This window comes from Lampetra fluviatilis, chromosome 25 (genome assembly GCF_964198595.1).
Source record: "Lampetra fluviatilis chromosome 25, kcLamFluv1.1, whole genome shotgun sequence".
In the NCBI taxonomy this organism is placed as follows: domain Eukaryota; kingdom Metazoa; phylum Chordata; class Hyperoartia; order Petromyzontiformes; family Petromyzontidae; genus Lampetra; species Lampetra fluviatilis.
The window spans coordinates 7127521-7140343 of record NC_136299.1 but is presented as its reverse complement, the minus strand read 5'-3'; the positions used below and the strand labels follow the sequence as shown (position 1 = coordinate 7140343).

At 54.4% G+C, this 12823-nt stretch overlaps 1 protein-coding gene across 5 annotated transcripts in view; it reads right to left on the bottom strand.

Annotated features, from left to right (window-relative positions):
* ACTN2 (actinin alpha 2) overlaps nt 1–12823 on the bottom strand; it is a 48565-nt gene that overhangs the window by 11607 nt on the left and 24135 nt on the right. For 2 of the 5 annotated variants that reach the window (XM_078868134.1, XM_078868132.1), the window contains exons 2-10: nt 12648–12762; nt 9316–9435; nt 7854–7940; nt 6327–6414; nt 5797–5875; nt 5102–5183; nt 4117–4202; nt 1755–1847; nt 467–697 (exon numbers count right to left, since the gene is read on the bottom strand). In XM_078868134.1, the coding sequence (XP_078724260.1) occupies nt 467–697; nt 1755–1847; nt 4117–4202; nt 5102–5183; nt 5797–5875; nt 6327–6414; nt 7854–7940; nt 9316–9435; nt 12648–12762 (981 nt within the window). Of the gene's footprint in view, nt 1–466; nt 698–1754; nt 1848–2299; nt 2386–4116; nt 4203–5101; nt 5184–5796; nt 5876–6326; nt 6415–7853; nt 7941–9315; nt 9436–9624; nt 9766–12647; nt 12763–12823 lie in introns of those variants that run through there. The other 3 variants (XM_078868135.1, XM_078868130.1, XM_078868133.1) reach the window with 2 other exon arrangements.

The following is a 12823-nucleotide window of genomic DNA, read 5'->3' as shown; positions in this document are numbered from 1 at the left end:
GGTGACGATGATGATAACAATGGTAGTGATAGCCATGATGATGCTGTTGTTGGCAGTAATGGTGGTTGAGATGTCGGTGGCAGTGATGGTGATAATCTTGGTGGTGATGGCAGTGATGGCAGAGATAATGATGATAATGTTAAGGATAACGACGATGATAATGAAGATGGTGGTAGTGATGATGGTGGCAGAGGAGATTATGGTAAAGATGATAGTGGAAGATGAGGTGATGGCAAATATGCCTACGACGACGTTGAAAGCGGTGATCATGGTGGCGACGTTGGCGGAGGTGGCACGCGGCGGCGTTAACGATGCGGCAACGGCGTGGTGACGGCGTGGTGACGTCACGGTGACGTCACGGTGACGACACGGCGATGGCGGTGACGGCGCGGTGACGACGCGGCGATGGCGGTGACGGCGCGGTGACGACGCGGCGACGCGACGCCGATTCGCACGAATGACTCACCGACACCATCTTGCCCTCGGACGGCATGAATGCCGGGCGGTTGCTGAGCCGCAGCTTGGTCTGCAGGGTGTTGAAGTTGATCTCCAGCTGGCATTTCTCCTGCACCTTGGGCGGCTTGTGCATGCGGCGGTAGTCACGGAAGTCCTCCAGCTTCTGCTGCATGGCGCGCATCGTGTTCTCCGGCACGCGGTTCTCCAGCCACGGGATGGTGCGCCGGATCCACTCCAGCAGCTGCCCCCACGGAGACACGGACACGGAATGACACCCTCCTTCCCCACCACCACCACCACCACCGGACCGTCGTGTAGCCAAACAGAGACTGCTGCGGCAAAGTGCGGTTAGCTCCAGAAGATGTCTCGCGTAAAGACAGAGGTCTCCCAAGCGTAGGTTGAGAGGCAAGTTCTGTTAGTGAGCACCGAAGAATTCCGGCACGACACACGAGGGGGTGGGCGACCCAACACCGCCTCTGTCTCCCCAGTGCTGGTGTTTTTTGGCACACCGCGCCAGGTACTCATTTAAGGCTGAGTAAACCTAGGGGAGACGCGGGACCGGTTCAGATGATCGTCACTGGTGTTGGTCATGAACGGGAATCGAATTTGGGTCTCTGCCGAGTTTGTAGCGCAACGTACTAACCACTGCACTGGCGTTCCCCACTATGGACATCCACGCACACAACAACAACAACAACCGCCATTCGCCACTAAGTAGTGGTGACGTCACCACGGCGCTTGTGCCAGGCTATGTGCACGTTAAGGCCACACACACACACATGGACATCCACACACACGTAGGGACACACACACATGTGGACACTCACACACGTGGACATCCACACACACGTGGACACACACACGTAGGGACACACACACGTGGACATTCACACATGTGGGCATCCACACACACGTGGACATCCACACACACGTGGACACACACACGTAGGGACACACACACGTGGACATTCACACATGTGGGCATCCACACACACGTGGACACCCATACACGTGGACACACACACGTAGGGACACACACATGTGGACATTCACACACGTGGACATCCACATACACGTAAGGATACACACACGTAGGGACACACACACGTGGACATTCACACATGTGGGCATTCACACACACGTGGACACACACACGTAGGGACACACACACGTGGACACTCACACACGTGGACATCCACACACACGTGGACACACACACGTAGGGACACACACACGTAGAGACACACACACGTGGACACCCATACACGTGGCGCGCCCCCCCCCCACCCATTCCTCACGTCGCTGGCGAGCTTCTCGTACTCCTCCATCAGCTTCTCGTTCTCCTGGTTCACGGCCAGCACCTTGCAGATCCGATTGGCAGCGGTCTCCGCCTGCAGGGTGGTTGGGTGGTGGGGCGGGCACGACGAGGGTAGTCGGGGAGGTGAGAAGAGGGGAGGTAAGATGGGGTGATGAAGGTGGAGGTGAGCGTTTGAGAGGCGTTTAGGCGAAGGGCAGGTGATGATGTGTGGGGGTGGAGGGGGTAACGGGGGACGCGGAGAAGCGATGGAGGAGGTGATGATGTGTGGGGGTGGAGAAGGAGGTGAGTGGTGCGGCGGTAACGGGAGGCGATGAGGTGGGGTTGGAAGACGTGGGGGGAGATTACGAGGTTGGGATTGATGGGGTGAGTAGCGTGCGCGGAGTGAGAGGGGAGAAAGCGTGAGCGGAGAGTGTCGAGTGTTTCTTTGGAGAGGAAGGAGCGAGCGATGATTACCCGTGACGGGGAAAGGGGGATTGCTGGGGAGTGTTTCGGGGCGAGTGTTTCCGAGTGAGCGTGCGCGCTTACCTGCTCAGCGCCGGCGAACGCATGGTAGAAGCACGACACATAGGTCATGATGGCCTTCTCGTCGGGTTTGGGAGTGTTCACAATGTCTGTGTGATTGTGCGGGAAGTTTATATCGAGACAGACACACGGGTGGGTGGGTGGGGGGTGGGGGCATAAAGGGGGGGGGGGGGGTGGGGGGACGAGGAGGACAGCAGAGGTCAAGATGCAGGTCAAAGAGAGCGGAGCGAGAGAGGAAGAAAGGAGAGGAGAGGTCGACGGGGGTGAAGCTTTGGCAAGGATAGCAGGCTGGAGATCACCTGGAGGGAAAGGAAGGAAGATCGCTGACATCCTGGGAGAGAAAGTCACAGGCACGAGGACCCGTGGATGGAGTAACGAGTGGGCTTAGCGAGGGTCACGTGGGCCCTGGTGCACGAAATTCAATGCACCCCCCCCCCCTAACTTACGCCCCCCTCCCCCCCCACAGACCCCCTTCGTAGTCCAGCGCCTGGTGCCCCTCCTGCGTTCTACTCGATGGAAGCCACGCCACTGAGTAGACGCAGGAGAGAAACCCGCAGACAACTACTGCAGAGCTGGGGGGGGGGGGGAGGAGCGGAAAGGAAAAGTCGGAAATCGGAACACCAAGGAGAGGATTCCGGTGCGGAGGAATCTGCGGAGGGGGTACGCAGACTGAGACACACACGCGGATAGGTCGAGAGACAGGCACGAGGCAGACAAGACCGACCGAATAACAGACAGGCAGACTAATAAAAGATAGACTGACGGACAGGCATTCCAAAAGACAGACCGACAGATTAACAGACAAGACAGACAGACATACTGACAGACAGCCAGGCAGATAAACAATCATACTGACAGTCAGACAGATAAACAATTGTACAGATAGACAGACAGATAAACTATCATACTGACAGTCAGACAGATAAACTATCATACTGACAGTCAGACAGATAAACTATCATACTGACAGCCATACAGATAAACTATCATACTGACAGTCGGACAGATAAACTATCATACTGACAGTCAGACAGATAAACAATCATACTGACAGTCAGACAGATAAACTATCATACTGACAGCCATACAGATAAACTATCATACTGACAGTCAGACAGATAAACTATCATACTGACAGTCAGACAGATAAACAATCATACTGACAGTCAGACAGATAAACTATCATACTGACAGCCATACAGATAAACAATCATACTGACAGTCAGACAGATAAACAATCATACTGACAGTCATACAGATAAACTATCATACTGACAGTCAGACAGATAAACAATCATACTGACAGTCAGACAGATAAACCAGCATACTGACAGCCAGACAGATAAACAATCATACTGACAGCCAGACAGATAAACAATCATACTGACAGTCAGACAGATAAACCAGCATACTGACAGCCAGACAGATAAACTATCATACTGACAGTCAGACAGATAAACCAGCATACAGACAAACAGCCAGACAGATCAACAATCATACTGACAGCCAGATAGATCAACAATCATACTGACAGCCAGACAGATAAACAATCATACTGACAGCCAGACAGATAAACAATTGTACAGACAGACAGTCAGACAGATAAACCGGCGTATTGACAGTCGGCAAAGGGCTCCAACAAAGGCACAGCTCCGTGGAAAGATCTGAAAGGAGAGAGAGGGGAAGAGGGAGATACACACGGGGAGAGATGGAGAGAGAGGAGGAGGAGGAGTTGTGGGGGGGTAGTGAGCGCGTTGTGCTGAGTCCGGCATTCGCTGCACGAGGAGACGACCCCGCTCCTCTGGGCCTCCCTCCCTCACCTTCTTGGCTCCGGAGAAGGCGTGATAGTAACTAGAGATGTAAGTCATTACAGCGCGTTCGTCAGGCTTGGCTGTGTTCACCACGTCTGCCAGCGGTGGAGAGGATACACACAGAAAGAGAGAGAGAGAGACAAAGACGGATTGGGACTGTGGGCGAGAAGCTAACGCGAGCAATGCAGAGGACGACCCCGCGGGGGCAGGACCCTCCTGGCAATGAGCCTCGAGAAGGGTTGCCACGATATGAATGTCGCGGTCTGATGATTGACGCAGTATCAGTTGGCCATTGCGTGTGCGATTGTATCTTTGCGGTTTTATCTCTGTGACTTTATCTTTGCGATTGCGTCTTTGCGATTGCATCTTTGCCGCTCTATCTTTGTGATTGTGTCTTTGCGGTGGTATCTTTGCGATTGTATCTTTGTGATTGTATCTTTGTGATTGCATCTTTGTGGTTGTAATTTTTTGGTGATTGCATCTTTTCGGTTCTATCTTTGCAGTTGCATGTGTGTGATTGTATCTTTGCGGTGGCCCCTTTGCGATTGTAATTCGCACGATCATTGTAACGTTGTTGTTGCTTTGCAGTAAGATCAGCACGGATAGAGGTCACCTACAAGTTCGACCCAGCAGTTCTCTCCACCCACACAAGCAGTGCTCGCGGAGTGTGAATCGACTCCCATCTCGCACCGAGGATTGTACAATGACGGTGCACAATTACAGAACAGGATCGGTGGCATTTCATCAATCCACCAATTATCATCATCATCACCATCAGCCACGATCAATCCACTGCTGGACGAAGGCCTCCTTTAAAGCCGTCACCATGCCTCACGATCCGCCCAGCACCTGCACACTAGCCCCTACCTCACCGTCCCATCGCTCACCTTCACCCTCACCCTCACTCCCATCGCCTATCCGCCAAACCCTCACCGCTACTCCGAGCGAACCACCGACACGCTGACCCTGCCTGCCACCTGCCCCCTGTGCTCACCTTCTGCGTCCAACATCTTGGGGATGTCTAGGTACTTCTCGGCCACCTCGAAGGCCGTGTTGAGGTTTCCGATGGGGTCATCCTGGGGTCACAAGGGGGGGTGAGAGGTCAGCGTTAAGCTGAGGCGCTCGGGGAACGACGTGCTGTTGCTCTTCTTGGTTCTTTCGGTAAAGTCACGTAGAATGGAAATAAAATAATAAAAATAAAACATAATAAAATTATGAGAATTATTTTATTATGTTTTATTATTTTATTACTTTATTATTTCCATTCTACGTGACTTTACCGAAATAACCAAGAAGATGAATCCCTGCAGTTACGAAAGCTTTAAATCGAAAAAGGTACTGTTGCTGTGTGATGGGTTGATCGTCTGGCTTGCAGGTATAACACGTAGCAGGCTTTCGCGACCAATATTATTCATAATAAAGCTTTTTGGGTTAGATCGCATAAGTATAAATGTGTCGTAACCCTCCACCACCCGACACAGCCAATTAATAAGGGGTTTGTCAGGACCCTATTGCAGAACAGGGGGGAGAGAACATAGAAGCTCCACACAGAAGGGGGGCGCCCTGGTCGGGCATCGAACCCAGGTCCCTTCTGCCGTGAGGCGCACGCGAGCGTCACCACCGCCCCGGCCGCCCGGGAGATGGCGTGAGCGATGGTGACGACGACGAGGTGCGCGCGTGCACTGTCACCTTTCTCAGCTTGGCGTAATCGATGAGGTCGGGACGGTGGCGGTGGATGAGGGCGCACAGCGCGAGGCCGTCCTTCCAGCTGCCGAGGGAAAAGTCACGCATCACCGTAACGTCTCCATCGCCGTCATCGTCATCAGCAGCATAATCATTGATGTCATCGTCATCATTAGCATCATCCGCAGCGGCATCATCGTCATCATCATCGGCATTAATATCATCGTCATTATTATCATCAGCAGGAGCAGCGACCATCGTCGTCATCATCAGCATAATCATCAGTCATCATTATCATCATCCACAGTTGCATCATCATCATCATCATAATTTATTGTCATTATTAGCGTCATCAGCATCATCAGTGGTCACTCCACACGGCAACTCAAGAATCGAGTGCAGTTCTCGACATCTGGGCGCTGCGTCAGAGTCACGAGCGCCACCTCAGGGGGAGTGGGGAGTGGGGAGGGGGGATAGACTCGATTGATGTGCGATGAGACGACGGGTCTCGAGGAGGAGGAGGGGGGGGCAATGACCTGATGTGGAAGTTCTGCACGTTGACGTTCTTGTAGGGCGCCGTCTTGCGCTGGCACCACAGCAGCAGCCCTTCCTTGGCCGACGTCTCTGTGGGGGGGGGGGGGGGGGGGGGTGCCACAGCGGCGACGTGGTCAGCCGGAGGGGCTCTCTCCCGCACGTGCCGCTATTGTACCGGGGTCGGGGGGGGGGGTGGAGGTCGCCGCCACTTATTTTTTTTTCACGGCGCTCGAGGTGGGACACGCCCCACGAGACCTCCGCGGATACCGCAGCGTGCAAACGAATCCGTCGCGGGCCGTGATCGCGCTAAAGAGCGGAGGAGGGTTGAACGACCGGCGAGAGACTTGGCAGCAACGGAGCAGTGCGGCGGTGTGGACGCGTGGCCGGGGTAAAGGGGCGACTCGCCAAAACCATCGTGGTGCTGGGCCACGGTACGACGCGCTGTAAACTATCAACTGTTTTTTTTATTTTACCAGGTAAGGCCCTCCGAGCTATGTAGCTCTGTTTCAGAAGCCGACCTGGCCACAAATGATGGCTCAACGAAGTGGCTGATCACGTGGACATTTATAGCCGCAGCCAAATACTCTAAACGCGCGATGTTGATTCTAAATGTGGAGGGAAAAACCGGAGGGCCTGGAGAAAATCCACATGACCACAAGGAAAGAGACGCGCAAACTCCAAATATTCAGCAGGCGTCAGGGTCGGGATCGAACCCACGACCTCCTGCATACCAGGCGAGGTAGTTAACATCTTCTAGCCACCGTGGTGATGATGAGAGAGAGGGACGCAGACTCCAAATATACAGCAGGCAGGGTCGGGATCGAACCCACGACCTCCTGTGTACCAGGCGAGGTAGTTAACATCTCCTAGCCACTGCGGCGCCAGAGGCCACTGAGGGCACGCCAACGCGGAGAGAGCTGACAGCCGAGGAGGCGCGAGAGTCATCCCTGCAAGCCTTGCGGTTAAGCGAAAGATGATCACGACGATGATGACGACAATGATGATGATGACGACGATGACGATGACGACGATGATGACGATGACAACGACGGTGACGATTATGACGGACGATGGCTCAGGACCGCGCGGGCGACGGCCACCGAGAAGCCCTCGTGGCGCTGGGCAGCTGCTGCTGCTGCTGCTGCTCAATCAGACCCTCGTGGGCAGCAGCAGCAGCGGCAGCATCGACGATCGTTCGTTTCCCTCTACGTAGAACGGGGTTGGGGGGGGGGGTAAAGACATAGAACGTGCCGTTCAATTTTTATTCGCTTCTCAAAGCCGGCGGTTTTCTTTGCCGCTGGCTGTGATTGCGTTCACGCAGGCGCCGAGCGGGGGACCCGTGACGATTGAGGAGCGGCCGACCGTGAACCCGGCGAGCGGCGCGCGCGGCGCAGTGCGGCACAGGAACGTGTGCGCGAATGGCGCCGAGTCGACGACCGAGGGCTGGCGGCGCGTCACGGCTCGCTGGCACCAATTGCGGAGAACGAAACCGGAGCGGCGGCGACGGCGGGCGTACGAGGGAGTCGCACCTTCCACGGAGATGTCCTGGATGGCAAAGCGCAGGATGATGGTCCAGATCATTCCCAGGGTCATCTTCGCGTTCCCGTCAACGATTTCTGAAGAAGAAGAAGAAACAAAAAAAACCCACCCACAACATGTCGTCAAAGGGAAGCAGAGTGCACGTGATGATGACGAGGAGGAGGCTTGCGCAGTGGGGGAATGGTCAGCACACTGAACTTGTAAAGCAGAGGTCGCCAGTTCGACACACGATCACGCGGCGCGGCAGTTGAGAGAATTGGACAAAGTTTTTAAAATTCCCCTGCACCCCACCCCCTCTGCCCCTGCCGATGCGGTCCACCCAGCAGCGTAAACGGGTAGAGCTCCTGCTAGTCGAGCGTCAGGTCAGTGGGGTAAAGTGTGGGCACTCCCACCTCTGCCAAGTCTGGCTGCCCGTGATTGAACCGGGCTCCTCAAGTGTAGTGAGTTGAGGGTCTCAGTGCAGTTACGAAAGACTTCACACACGCTGTGAACATGACATTTTGCCTTGAAATTAGTTTGGCTAAAATGGCCAGTTTGACGATCACGCGTTTGTCGATGTGGTCGGGTGGATGGGAAAGTGCTGCCCCCTGGTGAGGACAAGAGGTCGCCGTAGAACATTTTCAGAATCGGTTCCACGACATCCAGTTCCGCGGGCCGTTCTCGAGCAGGGACTTGGGCCGAAGGGATTCTCGTGACGGGACGCTGAGAGCCGCGATCGGACGCTCATCGAGAGGTCAAGATTGTAAAGTCAAAGAATGGAGATTGTAAAGTCAAAAAATGGAAAGTGAGCAGGAGAGGGCAATTCCCAGCACTGAGCTATTAAACAAATATACAAACCTGAGCTTCGGATGACTTCAAGACGTGCGCAAGGTAACGGTTATATCGCATTAGACAAGTCGCCTGAAATAGAGCGGTATATTGGGAAGGGAGTGTCAGCAGCGGACAGGTGCTGGGGGGAGGGGGGCGAGGGAGGGAGGGAGGGGAGGCGGTGACATTTGGGAGCGGTGGCGCATTGATTGGCATCGCACTGCCCCTACGAGCTTGGTGAGTTGCGAGTGATATGAGAACCGGTCCCGGGTTGCCTCTGGGTCGGCTCAACCTTCAATTAGGTCCTTGGTGCGATGTGTAAAACCTAGCACCACCGCGGAGTTTGGCCTCACCGCCCCCCCCTCTCTCTCTCTCTTCCACCGTGCCGGCCTTAATAGGCGCTCGCTAACCGCCCGTGTGCGTGCGCGCTCATGCCGGTACGTGTCTGTGCGTCGGTGCAATAAGGAACTGGCCAAACATCCCAGCGCGGGACCTTCCTGAAAACGAGTCCTGAGACTCACTGAGGCCGACTTTCCCGGGTGGTATTAATAAGAATAATAACAATGTCAAAAAGAAAATACCACAATCATCACAATGATTAACGAAGGTCAAAGCTCTGATCTGCGCGCTGCCTGCTCCGCTCACCCTCAGCGCCGATGGACACCAGCTTGACGCCCTTGCTGGCGATGAAGTCCAGCGCCTTGTTGACGTTGGCGATCTTGTGGAAGCGCATCTTGCCCTTGTCTGGCTTGGGCAGCCGCTCGCCTGCAGCGGGAGGCGAAGCGAGGGTTGGCGGACCACGTCGAGAACAAAGAGTTTCGACACATTTCCCAGCGCTCCGTAGCGGCTGATTCGGACGTCATTGCTATGACATCGTCGTGCATAGTTAATGGATGAATTAATGATCAGAACTTTGTCCCACACCGGCAGAGATCATCTCGATACGTAACTTGCGGAACTTTCCACGTGTCGCTCTTCTATCGCTGCTGCTGCTGCTACTGCCATAGCTACTGGTCACGTGGCAGTCACTCGTCGATTGATTCCTCCACGCGTGTTGGGCACTCGGTCACTGCCAGACACTGACTGCTTCTTCTCATCCAACACCACGCCGCGTGCGACCACCACCGCTGCAGGACGCAGCACCACACTCACTCACTCACTCACCCTGTCACTCACCCACCCACTCACTCACTCAATCACCCTGTCACTCACCCACCGACTCACTCACCCTGTCACTCACCCATCGACTCACTCACCCACCCTGTCACTCACCCACTGACTCACTCACCCACCCTGTCACTCACCCAATGACTCACTCACCCTGTCACTCACCCACCCACTCACCCACCCTGTCACTCACCCACTGACTCACTCACCCACCCTGTCACTCACCCACTGACTCACTCCCTCACCCTGTCACTCACTAATCCTGTCACTCACCCTGTCACTCACCCTGTCACTCACCTACCCTGTCACTCACCCACCCTGTCACTCACCCTGTCACCCCCCCTGTCACTCACCCACCCTGTCACCCACCCTGTCACCCACCCTGTCACCCACTCACTCACTCACCCTGTCACTCACCACACCGCGAAACACCTCAGTTCTCTGTCTGCCTCTTCCCTCGCACTTCACCATCATCATCACCATCATCGTCGTCGTCTCCCCCCCCCCCCCAAGCTCCTTCAACAATAATAACAATAACCTCCCTCAATTCGAGAAATCCCTTACGCCCTCATCTATCCCAGAATTAACAGTGCTGCTTGTTTCTGGCCGCTTTGCGTTTTCGGGATTTTGGGCCCCGTGTTTCTCAGAAAAGCGTGACGATAACAACAACAACAACAAGAAAACAACAAAACAACAACACTCCGTCATCTCCACAGCACTCGCAGCCTCTGCATGAACAGCGCCTCGCCGCTGCTGCTGTTGCTGCCCCCGGTGATTGTGGTGGTGGTAGCCATACAATGAATAATGCAGGTGGCCTAGGGGATTACGGATAAATAATGCAGCCTCCACCCCGGGGCAGGGAGCGAGGGTGGGGGTCACAGCCACTGTGGGTGCCCAGACCCCCCGCCCCCCTCACCGGTCCCACCCTCTCCGCTCCACGTGCGATGACTTGGGAAAGAGACACCCGGAAAGTGTCGGGACAAAAAAAAATCCGTGGCGCCGCGTTGTTTGAGTCCCCGTGCGTTCTCCGATATAAAGGCTGGTTATGCCGATGACCGAATCATTTAAGACACGCAGATTAATACGTAACATGTGCGTTGCCTTAAATTAAAAAAATATAGCATAGACGACGTTTCGGGAAATGGCCCTTCTTCATGTAGTGCTATAAAGGAGGGCCCGCTACACAAGACGTCACCTGTAATATGTATTTACATACACAGCAGCGCACGGGCATGAAGCCGAGTACTGAATCGGTGGTAGCCAGAAGTTCCGTGCTGCTTGTGTATATATACCACGGGCTAATAGGTGTCCTGTACACTGCAGTCTAGCCAAATGATTAGCACGATAATGTAATCAGTTGTCCGGTTCAACTCATCCGTGACCTAGTTGGGAGTGGGGGGGGGGGGAACTTCGCTGACCCCCCCCCCTCCACCAACCCACCCCGTGGTGTGACCCCCCCCCCCACCTGCCTCCACAGTCAGGACGAGTGACAGAAGCCGCGTGAACGACCGGCGAGAGAAGCTCGGCCACAACGAGCGTGGTGTGTGTCGGGGATTTTAAAGTTCGCCATCGCTCTCCCTCTTTATCTCTCTCTTTTTAAATCCTTTATATTAAGTTCACTTGCTTGCGCGCTTACGACCGTGCAAATCTTTCGGTCGTTTTTTAACCCACTTTCCGTGATCCAATCGAGCTGACATTTTGCACACAGACTCGTTATGCGTGACAATTTATTTTCGTGAAAAAAACAATTTCCAAAATTTGACACTTTTTAGGAATTTTTTTTTATATTTAATTACCAATTGCTTAATGGTGGCAGGCAATCATCTGACCCATAGGTGGCAGCCATCTCAAGCCAGAGGACGAGAGGACTCTAGCCGCCCGTTTCAAAGACCAATGTGGGCTGGGTTGTGGCCCATTGAACACGCATATAAAGGATTTATAGTGAAAAACTTTGTTTTTACGGGTTAATTTTTTCACCTCTCACTCTCTCTCTCTTATATTTGAGGTTCGATTCCATCCCAGTGTGGCTACCGGGAGCGCGTCTCAGATTTAGTTTTGAATGAGACATCCAATGGACTCCCCTGGCTTTGACCACGCAAAGCCACAGAGATCCCCCCGCCCCCGGTAACGTCTATGCCCAAAGGTCACCAGGGGTCAAGTGCCTTGGGATTTACAGCCAGAGGCAGTTCGAGTGGGAAAGGGGGCCCCCTCTCTCTCTCTCTTGAAATGGCGACCTGGGCTGCCAATATCAATAAGTAATCCGCATGGGTAACGCTTTCTCTATGCACAGCTGGACGAGGACCTCCCCATGCACACGCGTACGCCTATACATGCTCACACCTACAGCTGTGCACGTACACACACGGACGTATACATATGTGTGCATGCCCGTGTGCGCGCGCCTTCGTCTGTGGCGAGCGGAAATGCAGTGGTTAGTGCGCTGCCCTTCCACCTGAGTTTGATTCCCAGCCAGGGCGAGCATCAGTGGCGAGTTATATCAGAACCGGTCCTGAGCCTCGGTTAGGTCGACTGGGCCTCAAAGGAGTGCATTGTGCAGTGTGTAAACATGACCACCTGGGAGACAAAGGTGGCCGGGCGTGTGTTCTGGCTACATCAATCTACTCGTGGGCCCATTCCGGCCTGAATAGGTGCTCACTAACAGCACTTGCTCCAACAGTCTGTGTAGGATATACGGGGGAACTCTGTGTTTGTGCGTGAGGGCGGGGGATTCCGAGTGGAGGTGTGCAAGAAGAAGTGGTGGTGGACGCGGGCTGTGCGTTCATCTCTCCACCTGTGGGTCTCGCGCTCACCTGAGATGACCTCGAGCAGCAGCATGAGCTTGAGGCCGTTCCGAAAGTCATCCTCGATGTTCTCGATGCCCGTGCCGGCCTTCCTCAGGTGTGAGTTGCACCAGGCCGTGAAGGTCTGCAGAGGGCACACGGACCTAGGTGAACATCTGAATGCCACACTTGTATGGAGAAGACCT